The sequence below is a fragment of the Nomascus leucogenys genome, chromosome 7b (assembly GCF_006542625.1).
Source record: "Nomascus leucogenys isolate Asia chromosome 7b, Asia_NLE_v1, whole genome shotgun sequence".
NCBI lineage: Eukaryota > Metazoa > Chordata > Mammalia > Primates > Hylobatidae > Nomascus > Nomascus leucogenys.
Genome location: NC_044387.1, coordinates 6,893,692 through 6,912,175, shown reverse-complemented (window position 1 = coordinate 6,912,175; position 18,484 = coordinate 6,893,692). Strand labels below are relative to the sequence as shown.

The 18,484-nt window shown below is 45.7% G+C and overlaps 1 protein-coding gene across 1 annotated transcript in view; it reads right to left on the bottom strand.

The window, feature by feature from the left end:
- Positions 1-18,484, bottom strand: part of EFCAB6 (EF-hand calcium binding domain 6) — a 295,381-nt gene that overhangs the window by 17,720 nt on the left and 259,177 nt on the right. The window contains exon 26 of the mRNA XM_030815402.1: positions 9,968-10,195. Within this exon, the coding sequence (XP_030671262.1) occupies positions 9,968-10,195 (228 nt within the window). The remainder of the gene's footprint in view (positions 1-9,967; positions 10,196-18,484) is intronic.

Below are 18,484 nucleotides of genomic sequence, written 5' to 3'. Positions count from 1 at the left end.
TCTCTACCCAGAAAAGTTACCTTGTGAAAATATGGTCAAATAAAGATATTTTCAGGCCGGGCATGATGGCTCACGCCTGTAATCCCAGCACTTTGGGAGGCCGAGACGGGCAGATCACCTGAGGTCAGGAGTTCAAGACCAGCTTGCCCAACATGGGGAAACACCTGTCTCTACGAAAAATACAAAAATTAGCCAGGCATGGTGGTGCTTGTCTGTAATCCCAGCTACTCTGGAGGCTGAGGCAGAAGAATCGCTTGAACCTGGAGGTGGAGGTTGCAGTGAGCTGAGATCGTTGCCATTTGTAATACACGCATATAAAACATAAGTTACAGAAGGGCCAAATAGTTTTTTAAAAGTTGGAAATAGATATACCAAGCAAATATTAAATTTACAAAAACTGGGGTAGTTATACTAATATCATATAAAATAGACTTTAGGCCACAAATTATTTTCCAGGCATAAAGAGGGCTATTAGATAATGATTAAAGGGTCAATTCAAGGCCGCGTGCAGTAGCTAACACCTGTAATCCCAGCACTTTGGGAGGCTGAGGCGGGCAGATCACTTGAGGTCAGGAGTTTGAGGCCAGCCTGGCCAACACAGTGAAACTGTGCCTCTACTAAAATACAAAAATTAGCTGGGCGTGGTGGCATGTGCCTGTAATCCCAGCTACTTGGGAGGCTGAGGCAGGAGAATTGCTTGAACCCGGGAGGTAGAGGTTGCAGTAAGCCGAGATCAAGCCACTGCACCCCAGTCTGGGTGACAGAGCGAGACTCCATCTCAAAAAAAAAAAAAAAAAAAAAAGGTCAACGCAGTAGGAGGCTATAAGAGTTCTGAATATGCATACGTTTTTAATTTAAAAAAGAACGAACCTTGAACACATATATATATTATAATAAAAATGGACAGAATAATAAGAAATGGATACATCTACTATTACAGTGAGTGATTTCAACATACCTCTTAGTGATGGTTGGGCCAAAGAGACAAAAAGGACAACGAGTTTTTGAAGGGCATAAATAACAAGCTTTTACTCAGCATATGTGGAACCCTTCACTCAGCCACTGGAGGCTGTACATACTATCCATCCACAAATGGAACATTTATTAAAAAAAGACCACACATCAGAACTCAAAATATTTCTAAGAACTGATGTCAGATTATATTTTCTGATTAAAATGGAGTTAATTGGTAAATTAATAACTTTAAACATCCATGTATTTGGAAACAAAAGAGAGCACTTTTAAATGTTTTATGGATCAAAGAAGGAATCAAAATGGAAATAAAAACTATGGAGAACTGAATTATAATTTTAAAACTACATATCAAAACTTGGATGCAGCTAAAGTGGTAATTAGAAGGAAATATATACTTTTAAATGCTCATTAAGAAAAGAAGAACAGCTGAAATCAGAAAGCTTTGTCTAACTTAAACTAAAGCGGAAGGAATAATAAAGATAAGAGCAGAAATTAATAGAAAATTAATATCAACTAAACGAAAAGTTGATAATTTGAAGAGACTAACAAAATAGGCAAATTCTGGCAAGATTAAGCCAGGAGAAAAAGAATATTAGAAAGAAAAAATAAGGCATAATTATAGATTCAGCAGAGATTAAAAAGATAACAGGACACTATTAATAATTTTATGCTAATAAATTTGAAAACTTGGAGAAAAATGGACAGAGTCCTGTAGAAAAGATAAGTCACCCAAACTGACAAAATGAAGATAGCCTGAATGGCTTTATAATCCTGAAAGAAAATTAGCAGTTAAAAAAACCTTCCCATAAAGCAAATGCTGGGCCTTGGTGGCTTTACAAGCATTTCTACTCAATGTTCAATAAATGGACAGCTCCAATCTTACCCAAATTATTCTGGAAAAACAGAAAAAGGGGATTAACTAAAAATGCCATCTCCAAAGCTAGTGTAATATTGATACCAAAGCCAGACAAGACAGTATGAGAAAAGAAAATTCATGAATGCAAATTATACAATAAAAACTTGCTAACTGAATCCTGTACTGCAAAATCACTTTTAATACCTCATGAGCAAGTTTGGCGTATACCAGGAATTCAAGTTTAGTTTAACATTAGAAAGTCCGTTAATGTAATTTGCTATATTGAGAAATTGAACCCAAAAAACTACTTGTGTATCTCAATAGATACAGGAGAAGCATTGGATAAAATTCAACATCTATTCATGGTAAACAGCTCTTAGCCAAATAGGAATAAAAGGGAACTTTTATACTTGATAAAGAATATCTACAAAAATGGCTTGAGAAAACATATTGAAGCTTGAAATTTTGGAAGCATTTCTGTTAAAATCGAGGACAAAACGTCTTTTAGCTATCTATCACAGTTTCTATTCAACATGGAGCTGTAGGTTCTAGACACTGCTATAAGGCAAGAAAAAGAAATGGAAGTATGGAGATCAGAAAAGAAGCTCTGACTGCCGTAATTCACAAATATTATTTGAGTGTATTATTTACACTCAAAAGAATCTGACACATTATTAGAATTAATAAGAGGATTTAGCAAGGTAGCTACACTAGTAACAAACAGAAAGTGTAACTTAGGAAAATACCACTGGAAACATTTTATCATAATAAAAATATAAGGAACTTAAGGATGCAAAATACCGCTAGGCAGAAAATTATAGAACTAAATTAAAGACAAACTTTTTAAAAAACTAAATTAATAGAAAACCTATTTTGAGAGAGAGAGAGACACTATGCTGGCACGTTGGGAGGCTCACTATCGAGAAGATATTATTTCTCCCCATAGAGATATAATGATTTAATGCAATTCCAATACAAATTTCAGCAGAGTTCTTTGTGGAAATTTACCAGACAATGCTAACGTTTCCATGGTAAGCCAGGGCTAAGATGAAGGCAGACACTCCTGAGGAAGAGGAACCTGACCAACATCAAGACACTTAAAGCTAAAGTAACTTAGACACAGAGGTATCAATTCAAGGACAGGGGGAAAAGGAAAGAGCAATGGAACAGAATGGAGTCCAGAAAGAAGCCCCACGTCTATGTGGGAACAGGGTACCCGACGGCCTGGGTGTTGCAAGTCAGTGAGGAACTCACAGAATTCAAAAAATGGTGTTGGGAAAACTGTCCATCCATACAAAAACAATTGTAGATCTGTACCTTCTACAAATGAAAAAAAATTATCTCAGGTGTATTAAAACATAAAGTGAAAATTTAAAAACCTGTAGTAGAGAATATAGGTTAATTTTTTTCTTTGAGACGGAGTCTCACTCTGTCAACCAGGCTGGAGTGCAGAGGTGCATTCTCAGCTCACTGCAGCCTCTGCCTTCCTGGTTCAAGCGATTCTCCTGCCTCAGCCTCCTGAGTAGCTGGAATTGTAGGCATGCACCACCATGCCCGGGTAATTTTTGTATTTTCAGTAGAGACAGGGTTTCGCCATGTTGGCAAGGCTGGTCTTGAACTGACCTCAGATGATTTGCCCGCCTCAGCCTTCCAAAGTGCTGGGATTACAGGTGTGAGCCATCGTGCCCAGCCAGGTTAATATTTTTGTTACCGTGGGATAGGTAAGGATCTCTTGGTTACATGAATTCAACTAATGTGGTTTTTTTTTCTTTCATCAAAGGACGCACATACACAGTGACAAAGGACGCACATACACAGTGACAAAGGATCCGGTTCTTCTCCCACGTGATCAGTGGCTGCTCAGTTGCTTTTTCTGGTTTCTCCCCATCTCCTTGACTTCCCAACACCAGGAAGACCCAGAACTCAGCCCTCTCCCAGCTGCACCCCTGCCAGCTCAGGCCACTCTCCATGCATGGGACCTTCAGGGGCCTCTCCTCTGGGCTCCAGCCCTGGCCACCCACCGCCTGCTCCACATCGTCCCTTGCACACCCAGCTGTGGTGCTCTCAATCCATCAGGCCCGATGCCAATTCCATCCTCACTTCTTCTGGCCTGCCTCCTCTCTCTGGCCAGTTTCTCATTTTTGCTCCCCCTTTCTCTTCCACACCCCACACCACGAGCACATTCTGTGGGCTCCAACTCTGAGACATTCATGATTCCATCTCTCCTGATCACTTCCCTTGCCTGGGATCACAGTCCAGTCACCCCTTGGGTCTGCTCTCCCTGCCCGCTCTGCCCTCGTCTCACCTCCAGGCCACAGTTCACATAGCAGCCAGAGTGATGCTGTTTAGAGCTGACGTCAATCGCCCTGACAGACAGCCCTTGTGCTCAGGGCCCCAAGCCCCTCTTGTCATTGTGAATAAAAGAGAGTACCCCCCTCGGGCTCACAGCCTACCTGGTCCAGCTCCCTGCTCTGACCCCAGCCCACACTGCCTGCCCCCTCCACAGCGCTGGTTTCTTATTCCTCAGACTCCTTCCACGTCACCTGGCCATGCACAATCCTTCTGCCCAGGAACCTCTGCTCCCAACTTCCCCCTACCTGGCCGCCAGGTCTATACCCCTGCATGTCACCTTCTCAGGGTGCCTTCCCTGACAACCCTACTCACAAGTGCACCCCTCCCTAGCTCGCTATCCCCTTGCCCTTTCCTGCTTATTTCCCCTGTGGCATGTATGACCCTAAACGCACCAGGCATTTCACTATTTTGAAACCCTGTGTGAATATCCCTGCAAGAATGGAGGCTCCACAAGGAAAAGGTTTGTCCGTGTGCAGCTGGCAGCAGCTTGAACCAGCACACGCACGCCTCCTGCTTCCCGTGTTCCCTCTGCCTGCGCTGCTGTCTCCTGTCTCCTCTTAGAGACAACTCCCACAGACCCAACACCCTGGCCTCAGGGAAACCCACCCAGCCCTTCCATCAGGGCCAGGCCCCTGCTACGCCCTCTCAGTCTACTGCACGCCCCTTCAGAGCAGGGAGCAGCGCATCAGGACCTCAGGAACGCACACCTGGCATTTGGCGTGTCTCCTCCTCCCTGGCTGTGAACTCAAAGGAGGCAAGGAGCAAACCCGCGGCGGTGCCCCAGGGCCCAGCATCACCACCCTGTGCGCCATGGGCCCCCCAAACCTGTATGCATGCTGCCTTTGCGCGCTGTCTGCGTCATCAAGACAGACGTCATGCGCCTAAGAACGTGCACGAGTGTCCCAGGGGGCTTGGCTGGATGATGGAGACTTAAGGTCAGGGAGTCAAGGAGTGAGGGTGAGAGGGGCAACGTGGGGGTGTGGTCAGGAAATGCTTTGCTCTGCATGGAGTCAGGAAGGAGGAGTAGGCATTGAAAGACACGGGCAGGGGCCAGCAGAAGCAGCAGCAAGCTGAGGTGGGGAAGGCTGAAGTTCAGCCTGGGTGGAGCGTAGGGCACCTGGAGGAGCCTGGGGGGTACTGTGCATCCCCACTTTACAGAGGGGGACACAAGCTCAGAGAGGCTGGGCACCTCCTCCAGGGTCACACAGCTGGATGAGAGCAGAAGCAGGACTGAAACCTAAGTCCACCTGCCTGAAGGATTTTGTTTCCTGTGAGCATCATTCTCACTTCCTAGGGGTGTCTGTTTTAGAAATACCATGTCTAAAATGTTCAGAAGGCCGGGCACGGTGGCTCATGCCTGTCATCCCAACACTTTGGGAGGCCGAGGCGGGTGGATCACCTAAGATCAGGAGTTCAAGACCAGCCTAACCAATAGGGTGAAACCCTGTCTCTACTAAAAATACAAACATTAGTTGGGCGTGGTGGCGGGCACCTGTAGTCCCAGTTACTCGAAAGGCTGAGACAGGAGAATTGCTTGAACCCGAGAGGCAGAGGTTGCAGTGAGTCGAGTTTGCACCACTGCACTCCAACCTGCACGACACAGTGAGACTCTGTCTCAAAAAAAAAAAAAGTTCACAAACATTTAGCAGTTCCTTTCCCTAATACATCTGCATATTAAAAGTCCTCAAGCAATCACTGTGGGCTGATCTAAATTGCTTTGCAAAAAGAGGCCCCTGCTGTGGGTCTATTGTCTTAAGCAATACCCAAGCAGACCCAGTTCCGACCGCCTTTTATCACACGCTTTCTGCAGAGCCACGAAGACCCATCCGTTTCCAACTCATGCGCTCTGCAAGTTGCTCTCCTTTCCCGAAAGGTTAATTGCACCAAAGGGTTTCAAAAGATGTGTCACTTCCCTCACTTACAGAGCTTGATAAGTCAAGAAAGCTGGCCCCTCACGTTTGTGACTGTTGGATTTTTTTAAAGTAGGAGATAAGTTTTTATAATGTAGATAAACCAAGTCATGAAATATGGAGTTAAGTGTAATTTAATATGGTTGAACTGTCCTGGCGTCTTCTGCGAGCTCTTTCAAATAATGGGTCTAGACATGTTAGGAGTACAAATGACCCCCATGTCACACTTTACCAGGAACCTCACCTTTGACCAAGAAGGTCCCCAGCAAAGTAACTCATGCAAGGAGGAAACGCCTGGAGCTCTGGGCTTTTGCTGTTGATCAGCCCATCCAGGAGCATTTGCCCCAAGTATAACACAATCTCTGCTAATCATCCCCCAACATATTAGACTGGTGCAAAAGTAATTACGGTCTTTACTTTCAGTGGCAAAGACCGCAGTTACTTTAGCACCAACTTAATATTCATGCCAGAGTTTGAGGTTCTTGGTGAGGACTGTATTGGAGACATGTCAGCTTATTTTTGTTTTTTAATTTTTTCCATCAACTTTTATTTTAGTTTCAAGGGTACATGTGCAGGTTTGTTCCATAGGTACATGTGTGGCATGGCGTTTGCTGCACAGATCATCCCATCACCTAGGTATGAAGCCCAGCACCCATTAGCTGTTCTTCCTGATGGTCTCCCTCCTCCCGGACCTCAACAGGCCCCAGTGTGTGTTGTTCCCCCATGTGTTCATGTGTTCTCATCATTCAGCTCCCACTTACAAGTGAGAACATGCAGTGTTTGGTTTTCTGTTCCTATGTTAGTTTGCTGAGGATAATGGCTTCTAACTCCATCCACGTCCCTTGTTCCTTTTTTTTTTTGAGACAGAGTCTTGCTCTTTTGCCCAGGCTGGAGTGCAGTGGTGCGATCTCAGCTCACTGCAATCTCTGCCTCCCGGGTTTACGCGATTCTCCTGCCTCAGCCTCCTGAGCAACTGGAACTACAGATGCATGCCACTGCGCCCAGCTAATTTTTTTGTATTTTTAGTAGAGACTGGGTTTCACCATATTGGCCAGGCTGGTCTTGAACTCCTGACCTCGTGATCTACCCGCCTCAGCCTCCCAAAATGCTGGGATTACAGGCGTGAACCGCTGTGCCTGGCCTCTCATTCCTTTTTATGGCTGCATAGTATTCCATGGTGTAGATGTACCACATTTTCTTTATCCAGCCTATCACTGATGGGCATTTAGGTTTTTTTCTTGTCTTTGCTATTGTGAAAAAGCAATGTACATACGTGTGTGTATCTTTATAATAGAATGATTTATATTCCTTGGGGTATATATCCAGTAATGGGATGGCTTGGTCATATGGTATTACTGCCTCTAGGTCTTTGAGAAATCACCACAGTGTCATCCACAATGGCTAAACTAACTGACACTCCCAACTTCTACCAACAGTGTAGAAGCATTCCTTTTTCTCTGTAACCTCACCAGCATCTGTTGTTTTTTGACTTTTAAATAGTAGCCATTCTGCCTGGTGTGAGATGGTACCTCATTGTGGTTTTAATTTGCATTTCTCTAATGCTCAGTGATGTTGAGCTTTTTTTCATATTTTTGTTGGCTGCATGTAAGAGACATGTCAGCTTATTTTTAGAAAGCCGCATTTAAAAATAAGTGCTTAATTTGGCTGGGGAAGGGGCTTGATGTGCTGAGGATGGTGAAGTTTTCTTAGTGGACAATTAAAATCGAATTCTCTGTGATGAATGCCAGATATGTCAGCATGTCATTAATTTCTGTCTATAATTAGAGTAAAATTTTACGCATTTAGGTGAAATAAAAAAATCTTTATTAGTAAAACCTTGATTACTTGGCCCCATAGACTAATAAATGCAACTGTATTAATTTCAAAGGCTTATTTTCATTTATGCTAAGAGGGGTATTTGCAAATACAGATCTTGCTCGGCTTTGATGTGCGATGGGGCAGGATCATTTGGAAACAGCATTTAATTTTGCTTAGCAAAAATGATCACACCAAAATGCCTGAGAAAGGTGATATTTTAGGAACGTTAAACCTGATAGTCACATTCTTAATGTCTTTACGTAATGCATTCTTGGGGCAGTGAGTTCAGAGCTGTGAGTAGAGCCAGGGGTGACTGCGATGATCACGCTTCCCTATGAATACTTCCAAGGCCTTACCCTGCAACTCTGACAAAATGAGACAAGAGGTTGTAAAGGCCCAGTTTTGGAGGCGAAAGAGTGACATTTCCACGCAGTGTCTGCAGGGAACTCCCTGGTCTGAGACTGAGCAGAACCAGGAGGAAGAAGGGAGGCAGCGTTGCTTTGTTAAGTATTTGGGGATCTTATGTTTTAATCTGAATTATTCTCTGGGAATGGGACATTGATGCATTTGAGAACTAGAGAGGGCTTGTAGCTGTGCATTTTCTGAGTGAAGGGAAATCTACTTCTGTAACTGGATCGGTGGTGCTCTGTGTTACTTGGCTGATCAGCCACGGGGCTGCTGAGGATGGTGAAGGGCCGGGGAATATGGACGCTGTCCATTCAGCAGCACGTACTGAGCACCCACTCAGTGCCCTGCACTGCTTTGGGATTTAGGGCACAGCGAGGAACAAAGCAACCTGGGGCACTGCTCCCCTGGTGCTGGTGTTCAGTGTGACAATGGACGGGAGGCAGGCTGGGCAGGTGCTCTCCTTCCTCCCACAGCTGCCATGGCAAGGCAGACTCTGAGGACGCCATCCCACTGGGAGGTGCTCTTGGCCTTGGAAGGCCATGAAGGGCCAAAGAGGCCCAGGGGAGCAGGTTGTTGGAGCCTTTGAGCCACAGAAGAGCTCAGTCCAGTCCTCAGGGGAGGAGGCTGGGAAGAACCTCCTTCTGGGGATTCTGTGATAGGGAGGAGGATCTTAGGGAGGCAGGGCCTGTGTCCAGCCTGTGCAGAGTGGAGAGCCCCGCCAGGGGTGGCATGTACCCAGCGTGCTTAGAGCAGCAGCCCGGAGCATCCCACACTGCCAGTGGCAGCACCAGGTAGTAGCAAGGTGAAGGCAGGTTGGGGTGGTGGGAGGAGCACCAGCCTCCCGCCAGGTCTGTGACCCTCCAGGCGTGGGGACAGACTGCCCACCCTCTTTGGACCATGTGGAGTCCTAATTAGGGGAAAGGAATCAGGCTGGTGGGAACAGGGGAAAGCAAAATGAAAAAGCAGATAAGCCACTAAGTCTGCCTTTGTTCATGGTCCAGAACACGTAGTCCTCCTGCACAAATAACAACCTTCCTGCGCCCAGCTATCACCAGACCCCCGGCTCATAGAAAAATGCAAGGTAGCTCACTGCAACCTTGGTGTTTCCAGTACTGCACAAAGCCTTCTTCAGCACCCAGCACAAGCACCATCCTATAAAATCTCCAGCAAACCTTTGTCTCTTTGCAGTCAGCTTTTCTCTTGCTGACTTGCCCCTTGCACCCTTGCAACATATTTTCATACTTTTTCTAACACATCTGCCTTTTTTACCTACAACTGTCTTGATACATTCTTTTTACTGCCTGCGCAACACTGGCCCCAGATAGTTGCTGCCCATAACAGACCCAGACCACATTACCTCTGAGATGCTCCAGGGAAGGGAGAAGGAGTGTGGGAGCTGAAGCAGAGTTAAATTTGATTTTAAAGGCAACAGTGACATTATTTGTACCCTGATGAAAATGGTGTAATTCATAGTTGTTACATAAACAGAAGGCTCCTATGAACCTTCAGGAAGATTGAAAAACAAAATAACAAAACTGCAAGCATTTTAAAAATACAAAACAGTCTTAAACTCTGTACATTCTGGCCAGGGACCGGGCTGACACTCAGCCGACGGCGTGCAGGGTGAGGACTGACTTGCGTTTCTTACCTGTTCGTCCGTCAGGATTTGGACATGGCGATTACAAATGGCCCTAAACTCCTCTCCGGAGATGGTGTTCGTTTTCATGGTGTCAAAATGCTCAAACTCCTGGGTGATGGCATGGTAACAGGAAGTCACTGCTTTGTGGAGGCGAGCCAGGATGTCTCTGTCGGCCATGGCCTTGGGAGAGGTAGGCGGCGGGCCTTTGGGCATTTTCTGAGCCCACTCATCAGCTGTCTGGACAAAACAGAATGGAAATTGACCCATGTGAGAAATAATCAACACCTCTTGCTCTGGGCTCCTCACCCAGGGCAAGTCGCAGGGAGACCCAGCATGGTGGGGAGGAGAGGCCAGAAGACAGCTACAGCCTGGAGGTGGGTTCAGGCAGCCTCCAGCCCCAGGTCAGGCCCTGCTGATTAGAAGCCTGGGTTTAAGGATCCAGTGAGTTCCCCATGGGGCAGAGCAGTGGCCCTGGAATGCTGGGCGGCCAGCACGGAGCCCAGCCCTGGGGAGAGCACACTGTTTACTCTCATCTATTCACGCCTTCAGTCTGTCTTTGGGTTCGATTAACAAACACAGTGCGAGCCTTCCCTGAGAGGCCAGGGAATGAACAGGGATTCGCACCCACATGCTTTCATTTCAGGACGCCAGTTTAGTTGATTACTCACAGTGGTCAAAATTTGAAAGGGGGGTTTTGATGACTGTTGTGCCATCAGACTACAGCTAAATGTTCCTTGAAGACTGAAACTCTGTGAGACCCACAGGGCCTTAATTCTGGGGAACTAAGTGCAGTGGCATCTGCTAAGGGCGACCTCCCCACAGTGGGCGCAGGTCCCAGGCCTGGGTTAGCACTCTACCCCACTCCTTGGGCACTGGAAGTCTGGGAGTTGGGACGTGGTTCAGGTCCTCATGACACTGTCCGTGGTGCTAAGGAGTCCGGAGGAGGGATGTGCACCTAGCCAGGGCTCAGAGATTTCCTGCGAGGAGGAGGAATTGGCTGTGGAGAAAGAGGGACAGCAGAAGGATGCTTTTACTGATGTGCTGGCAAGAGGGCTTGTGGCCAGCTGAGCTGGGAGGGGCCCGCAGAGGGCGGCATCCCACCTTCAGCATCTGTGGATGCTCACTGTGGCAGACACACATGACAGAGGGAAGAGCCAGCAAGGGAAGTGACTCAGTGAGCAGCAGCGGATGATGACAATTGCAAGGGGCCTTATCCTGGGGCCAGTCAGGAGGAGGCACTGGGGAGACCGGGCTCCACGTTGAAGTCAGGCTTGGGAAACTGGGGCCCAGGGGATGAAGCGAGTGGGGCAGCAGTCTTCAGCCTCCTGCAAAGAGGCAGGGGTCAGGGATGGGGGGAAATGGGCAGGGCCTGGGAAGCAGCTGTGACATGCATCTACTTGCTGCAATCAGAGAAAGGCTCCCAAAGCCAGGCCTGTGGCTGCTGCATCAACAGGGCAGCTCGTGGAGCATGCTGACCTGGAAGGGGTGGGGCTAGAAGACAGGCGTAGGGGTCGGGAACAGGTGAGATTCCCAAGGTGACCACACAAGAAAGCTGTTCCTGTACCTGGGTATATTCTGAGATATACTGGGTTTCCCCACATCAAAACCCACCATGGCTGTTAGCTTTGATACCAGCTCCTACCGTGCACCTCAGTGCCATGCAAAGGGTTTCACCAGCGTATCACTTCTAACTCCTCAATTCCTATTAAAACTTGGTCATGTTTTATTGTAAGCAGCTCCACAGCAATGTATATGTTAGATGTTACTGTGCTTTATGACAGAGACGTCTGCATAATGTATAAAGTCTTTCTTACTTTCTGAAATTGTACCAAATACAGGATGCTGCTGGGAATGTCCTCAGAAATCTGAAGCTACACACGTACACTCAAGCCAAAGCCCACCACATCCTCCACCACGCAAAGGCTAACGGAGCTTTTATACATCTTCATTTGGAGCCATTTGCAAAGTCAATGAATGTCTTTTTTATTTTAGAAAATAAAAGTGATATTGCTGATGCATTTTGAGTATCTTTAGGATTCAAACAGTTGCAAATGCACTTCTCAGATCCAAATACATGAGCAGGTCCCTAAGTGATGTTGGCATCAACAGAGTAGAGGAGCCTCTTCTGGACATAGAGCCATACCTCTCAGTCCATCCTTACGGTTTCAGACCTTCAGGGCCTGAGGAGGACAGGGCCTCACATAAACATTACTGGAAGGAACACAGGTGGATGGAGCCCAGCATGGGAAGATGGGAGTCCTGGGTCTGAGTCTAGACTCTGCCCCTACCTGGCTGTGTGCCCCTCCAATAAGTTGCTTACCCACTTTTTGCTTCGGTTTCCTCATCTATCCAGGAGGAATAAGGGCTCACCTGAGATGATGTATGTGAATATTCTCTGAAAGTATTAAAGCATGAAACTAACTGGAAATACTATGAGTCTAACAAGAGATATGGAAGAATTCTAATAAAGTATTATGTGCAACCTTAGGTTAATATGCTCTAAACTTCAGAGGAAATTGAACAGTTTTCTAGCAAAATTCAATTTAATTGAATTAGCAAATAAAGATTCAATTTAAATTGAATTAGAAAAGAAAGTATTTAAAGTATTAGAAAAGCCTGAATAGACAGGTAACCACAAAAGAAATGAAAAAGGCTGTTAAAAGATCTACCACCTATCATTAAAAAGGTATTAAGCCCAGATGATTTTAAAGGCAAGCTGTATGGAACCCTTAAGGGATAGATAATTTTTACATTAGTCCAAATATTCCAGAACACAGAAAGAGTCATATTCCAATTATTGTATATTACACAAATACCAAAATATGATAAAGAAAACATGTCAAAAGAAAAAATAAAAGTCAATCTAGTTATGGCCATTAGTACAAAAATTCTAAAATAAAATATTAGAAATATTGAGCACCATATTTAAAAATGACACACCAAGATCAACTACGGTTTATTTCATGGATAAGAATGCAAGAATTGGCAAATCTTTCAATTCCTTACTTTAGTGACGGCCACATGTCAACAGATAGCAGAGGCATTTGACAAAATTCAGCAGCTATTCCTGATAAAATGGTATAAAATAGAAATAGAATGGGATGGATAAACTATATAGAAATAAAACATTGTAAACATGAGTATTAATCAAAAATTATCTGTAAAGATTATATTAAATGGATGAACTACTAAAGCATTAAAATCAGGAACAAAATAAGCATGCTTTCACTTCTTCTATTCACATTTTTAGAGGTTCCAGCTTTTGAAATAAGACAAGAAAATAAAATCAACATGTAAATGTTGAAAACTGGTATCATTATTTGTGGAAATGACTGTACAGGTAGAAAATCTCAATGGCATTTAGGAAAGTAGCTGGATTCAAGCTAAAACTACAAAAAAAGCAATGCCATTCTTTTATGGTCACTATAAGTAGTTCAGGATTGAGATGTGACAAAAAGTCATAATTGCATTAATGACAAAGCAATTGAATACTGCTGGATAAATGCAATATGAAAGGTACATATGACACAGGCATACCTCATTTTTTTTTGCACTTTGCTTTATTGTGCTTTTCAGATATTGTGTTTTTTATAAACCGAAGGATTGTGGCAACCCTGTGTCAAGCAAGTCTATCAGCATCATTTTTCCAAAGTATGTGCTCATATCGTGTCTCCATGTCACAGAGAAATCGCTCATGAAAGAGTCAGTCAATCGATGTGGCACACTTCAATGTCTTATTTTAAGGAATTGGCAGTGCCACCCCAGCGTTCAGCAGCCATCGACATTGAGGTGGGACTCTCCACTAGCAAAAAGATTACAAGAAGATTACTTGCTGAAGGCTCAGAAGATCACCAGCATATTTTAGTAATAAAGTATTTTTATTAAGCTATATAATTTTTTTAGACATAATGCTGTCGCACACTTAATAGACTACAGTATAGTGTAAACAGAACTTTTATATGCATCAGTAAATAAAAAAATTCATTGACTCATTTTATTGCGATATTTGCTTTGCTACAGTCTGGAACCAAACCTGCAAAGTCTCTGAGGTATGCCTGTATAAAGAAATGCCATATACATGGGCAAAGACTCCATGACTAAAACACCAAAAGCAATTGCAACAAAAGCCAAAATTGACGAATGGGATCTAATCAAAGTAAAGAGCTTCTGCATAGCAAAATAAACTATCATCAGAGTGAACAGGCAACCTACAGAATGGGAGAAAATTTTTGCAATCTACCCATCGGACAAAGGCCTAATATCCAGAATCTACAAGGAACTTAAACAAATTTACAAGAAAAAAACAACCCCATCAAAAAGTGGGCAAAGGATATGAACAGACACGTCTCAAAAGAAGACATTTATGTGGCCAACAAACATATGAAAAAAAGCTCATCATCACTGGTCATTAGAGAAACGCAAATCAAAACCACAATGAGATACCATCTTACGCCAGTTAGAATGGTGATTATTAAAAAGTCAGGAAACAACAGATGCTGGCGAGGCTGTGGAGAAATAGGAATGCTTTTACACTGATGGTGGGAGTATAAATTAGTTCAACCATTGTGGAAGACAGTGTGGTGATTCCTCAAGGATCTAGAACCAGAAATATCATTTGAACCAGCAATCCCATTACTGGGCATATACCCAAAGGATTATAAATCCTTCTACTATAAAGACACATACACATGTATGTTTATTGCGGCACTATTTACAATAGCAAAGACTTGGAACCAACACAAATGCCCATCGATGATGGACTGGATAAAGAAAATGTGGCACATACACACTGTGGAATACTATGCAGCCATAAAAAAGAATGAGTTCATGTCCTTTGCAGGGATATGGATAAAACTGGAAGCTATAATTCTCAGCAAACTAACATAGGAACAGAAAAGGAAACACCACATGTTCTCACTCATAAGTGGGAGTTGAACAATGAGAACACATGAACACAGGGAGGGGAACATCACACACTGGGGCCTGTTGTTGGGTTGGGGGCAAGGGGAGGGAGAGCATTAGGACAAATACCTAATGCATGTGGGGCGTAAAACCTAGATGGCAGGTTGATAAGTGTAGCAAACCACCATGGCATATGTATACCTATGTAACAAAGCTGCGCATTCTGTACATGTATCCCAGAACTGAAAGTAAAATTTTAAAAATGCCTGTATAAAGAATGTGTATAAATAATATACATATTATATTAAGGTTACTGAAGCAAGATTGGAATAAATAAACATATTATGTTCCTGGATATAAAGACTCACTTTCAAAAGAGAAAGCCTTTCTCAAGTTATAAATAAGCTTAATAAAATTCTAACAAAAATCTCAATGGATATTTGGGAGAATCATTAGACATACTGATATCAACACTGATATTAAAAAATAACATGTGAGAATTACCATGAAATTTTTGGAAAAGGATAGGAATGAAGTTTTTGACTCACCAGATATTAAAGTTGCCATGAATTTGATATAATCAGAGTAATATAGCTGGGTTCAGAAATATACAAATATATCAATGTGCAACTACTCTGGCAGTGAGTGGGAACTAAGTCTCTACTGTGGCTGAGCCTTACATCATAAGGCTTGTTTGTTATAGCATTATAAAAGTGTTAGAGAACAGTGTGGCCAACGTAAAGGTAACCTTGGGTAGGGGCAGCTGTGTTCTCAGGAGGGAACACCATGCCACAGATGCAGCTGGCTGGGACATGGCCCTGGTTGGGGTGGCCACTGCAGGCCTCCTTGAAGAGGAAATGGCTGAGGTGGGTGCCATGGGAAGTGCAGGTGGAAAGGGATTAAAAACCCAGCGTGGGAGGTAACATTATCCTCCTCAACAAGCACGGACGTGAAGGTCCGGGAGGCCGAGAAATGCCTGAAGTCACAGAACCAACAGAGTGGTGCCCGGATTCTACCCAGACTCCTGGCCTGCAAACACATGCTTTCCTAGGCATGCCGAGAGCTGCAGCCAGGGTCCAGGTCATAGTGATGGGTCCCTGCTCTCACCTGGGGAGGCAGGGGACGGACACGGGTGTTGCCACGGAGAAGCAGAAGCAGCCCAACTGCGTGGCAGCGTGGGGAAGGTGCTGGGCACCTATCGGCCTCCATTACATGGAGGTGGCTGGCCGCCCGTGCAAATACTCTTTTCCTGCTTGCAAAAGGAAGGATTGCGTGTTCACTATAGAAAACTCAGAAACTACAGGCCGGGTGCGGTGGCTCACGCCTGTAATCTCAGCACTTTGGGAGGCCGAGGTGGGCGGATCACAAGGTCAGGAGTTCGAGACCAGCCTGGCCAATATAGCGAAACCTCATCTCTACCAAAAATACAAAAATTAGCCAGGCATGGTGGCGGGAGCCTGTAGTCCCAGCTACTCAGGGGGCTGAGGCAGAAGAATTGCTTGAACCCGGGAGGCAGAGGTTGCAGTGAGCTGAGATCGTGCTACTGCACTCCAGCCTGGGCAACAGAGCGACTCTGTCTCAAAAAAAAAAAAGAAAGAAAGAAAGAAAGAAAACTTAGAAACTACAAAAAGGCACAAAGGGAAAATGATCACTGAAAACCCTGCCCCCCTCAGCCACCACTGTTATCGCCTCAGAGCAGAAGGGAGAAACCACCGACCTGGGGTCCCCAGGCCTCATGGATGCTGCCACCCAGAGAACCACACCGCCCCGCCCCCACACCCCCAGTTGCTGGTGGGAGAGCGCCTGGGTTTTCCATCAAGGGCATTTTGGCTGAGAATCTGTGAGGCGCCGTATTCTGGTTCCCATTTCGCTTTTTAGCAAAGCTGCTCAGCCGCCGCCAGCCTCGCTCGAGTGACTGGAGACGCCAGGGAGGAACAGATGGCTCTTGGTCTGGCGCTTCTGTGTCCCTGGCACTTCTCACGTGATCATTATATCTGAATGGGGGAAAAAATAATGCTTTTTCTATAACTAGAAGAAATGTTTCTCCTAATCAAAAAAGACACCACTATCTTCAGATGCAAATGACATGTTCCATTATTAACTGCGCTTTACATCAAAGGCCCCCTCAGGACAGAAATCACAGCTGCAACAGGAAGAGCAGGGCTGCAGGGAAGGCGGGGGCTCCGCTGGGTCCAAACACCTCACACTCCCCAGCTTATCTGGCAAAGATAAGCTCCTGGCTGCTTCTGGTGACGTTTAAAGTTCAACAAACAAACAAACAAACAAAATGGAATGCAGTCATATGCACTCTAGGTCTGACCTCAACAGAGAACCATTTACGTGTTTTCAAGGGGTTTTATTTCATGTGTTCAAGGGTATTCGTGGGACCTTGTTTGAGCAAACAATTGCCCTTCTAGATGTGGCAAAGACAGCCCACCACTACCAGAAGGAAAATTCTTGGCCCCTTTCTTTGTGACTACACTGTAATATTGGCAAAATACATACAAGAAATAATGTCCCAATGAAGTATACAGTCATCAAAGAAGCCACTCACACCCCACTTTGATGGGGTGCTTCTCAGCTTCAAATGTATCCATGTATCTCGCTAGTAAAAAGCAAGTCACAGCTTCAGAATCTAAACCCCTGGTTCTAAAATCCTGCCATGACATGGTAATCACCCAAGAGGCTGCCCCAACAGCCACAAGTTCTGGGTGGGGGGGCGGGAGGGAGGCAGCCCAGGTCAGGGGTGGGAGGGAAGCAGCCCAGGTCAGGGGTGGGAGGGAGGCAGCCCAGGTCAGGGGTGGGAGGGAGGCAGCCCAGGTCGGGGGTGGGAGGGCAGTAGCCCAGTGGGGCGCGGCCTGCTGTCTCTATTATTGTCCTTGGCTCTGCTCAGGGTCTCTCCGGGTAGGCATAGCACGGCCGCCTGCTGCTATTTGGGAAGAGCCCTTCAGGGAGGCACAGTGCTGGGATTCCCAGCCCGGGTCCTGGCCTGCGGCACCAGGGCCAGACCTGCCGTTGTTCAGCGCCTCACAGGGTGCGCTCCTGAGCAGCAGGCAGCACCAGTAACCCAAGCGCCGCCTGCCAGGACAGAAGGAACGCGGCCAGGGCCAGCCTAGGCTGGAGGAGGCGGGCTTGGGCCTGAAGAGTGGGGACAGCCCATCATAAACCCAGGGCTCAGGCTGCCCCTATCTTGTTACCTTGGGTAAGACGCACCCCTAAATTGGCCTCCCTGTCCTCACTGGGGTAAAGTGGAAATAAAAACAGCCACCTCTTTGGAAAGTTCAAGAGGGGAGGACTGCTTGAGCTCAGGAGCTTGATACCAGCCTGGGCAACATGACACAACCCCATCTCTACAAAAAATACAAAAATTAGCTGGGCATGGCATGCACCTGTGGTACTTGGGAGGCTGAGGTGGGAGGATCACTTAAGCTTGGGAGGCTGACGCCACGGCGAGGCCTCATCTTGCCACTGCACTCCAGCCTTGACGACAGAGCAAGACCCTGTCTCAAAACAAAAACAAAACCAAAAACAAACCAGCCACCTCAAGGGCAGGCCTGGGATTTCACCAACACAACCCTCAAAGCGTGTGGCCCAGAGGCTGCCACGCTGCTGCTGCTGCTGCTG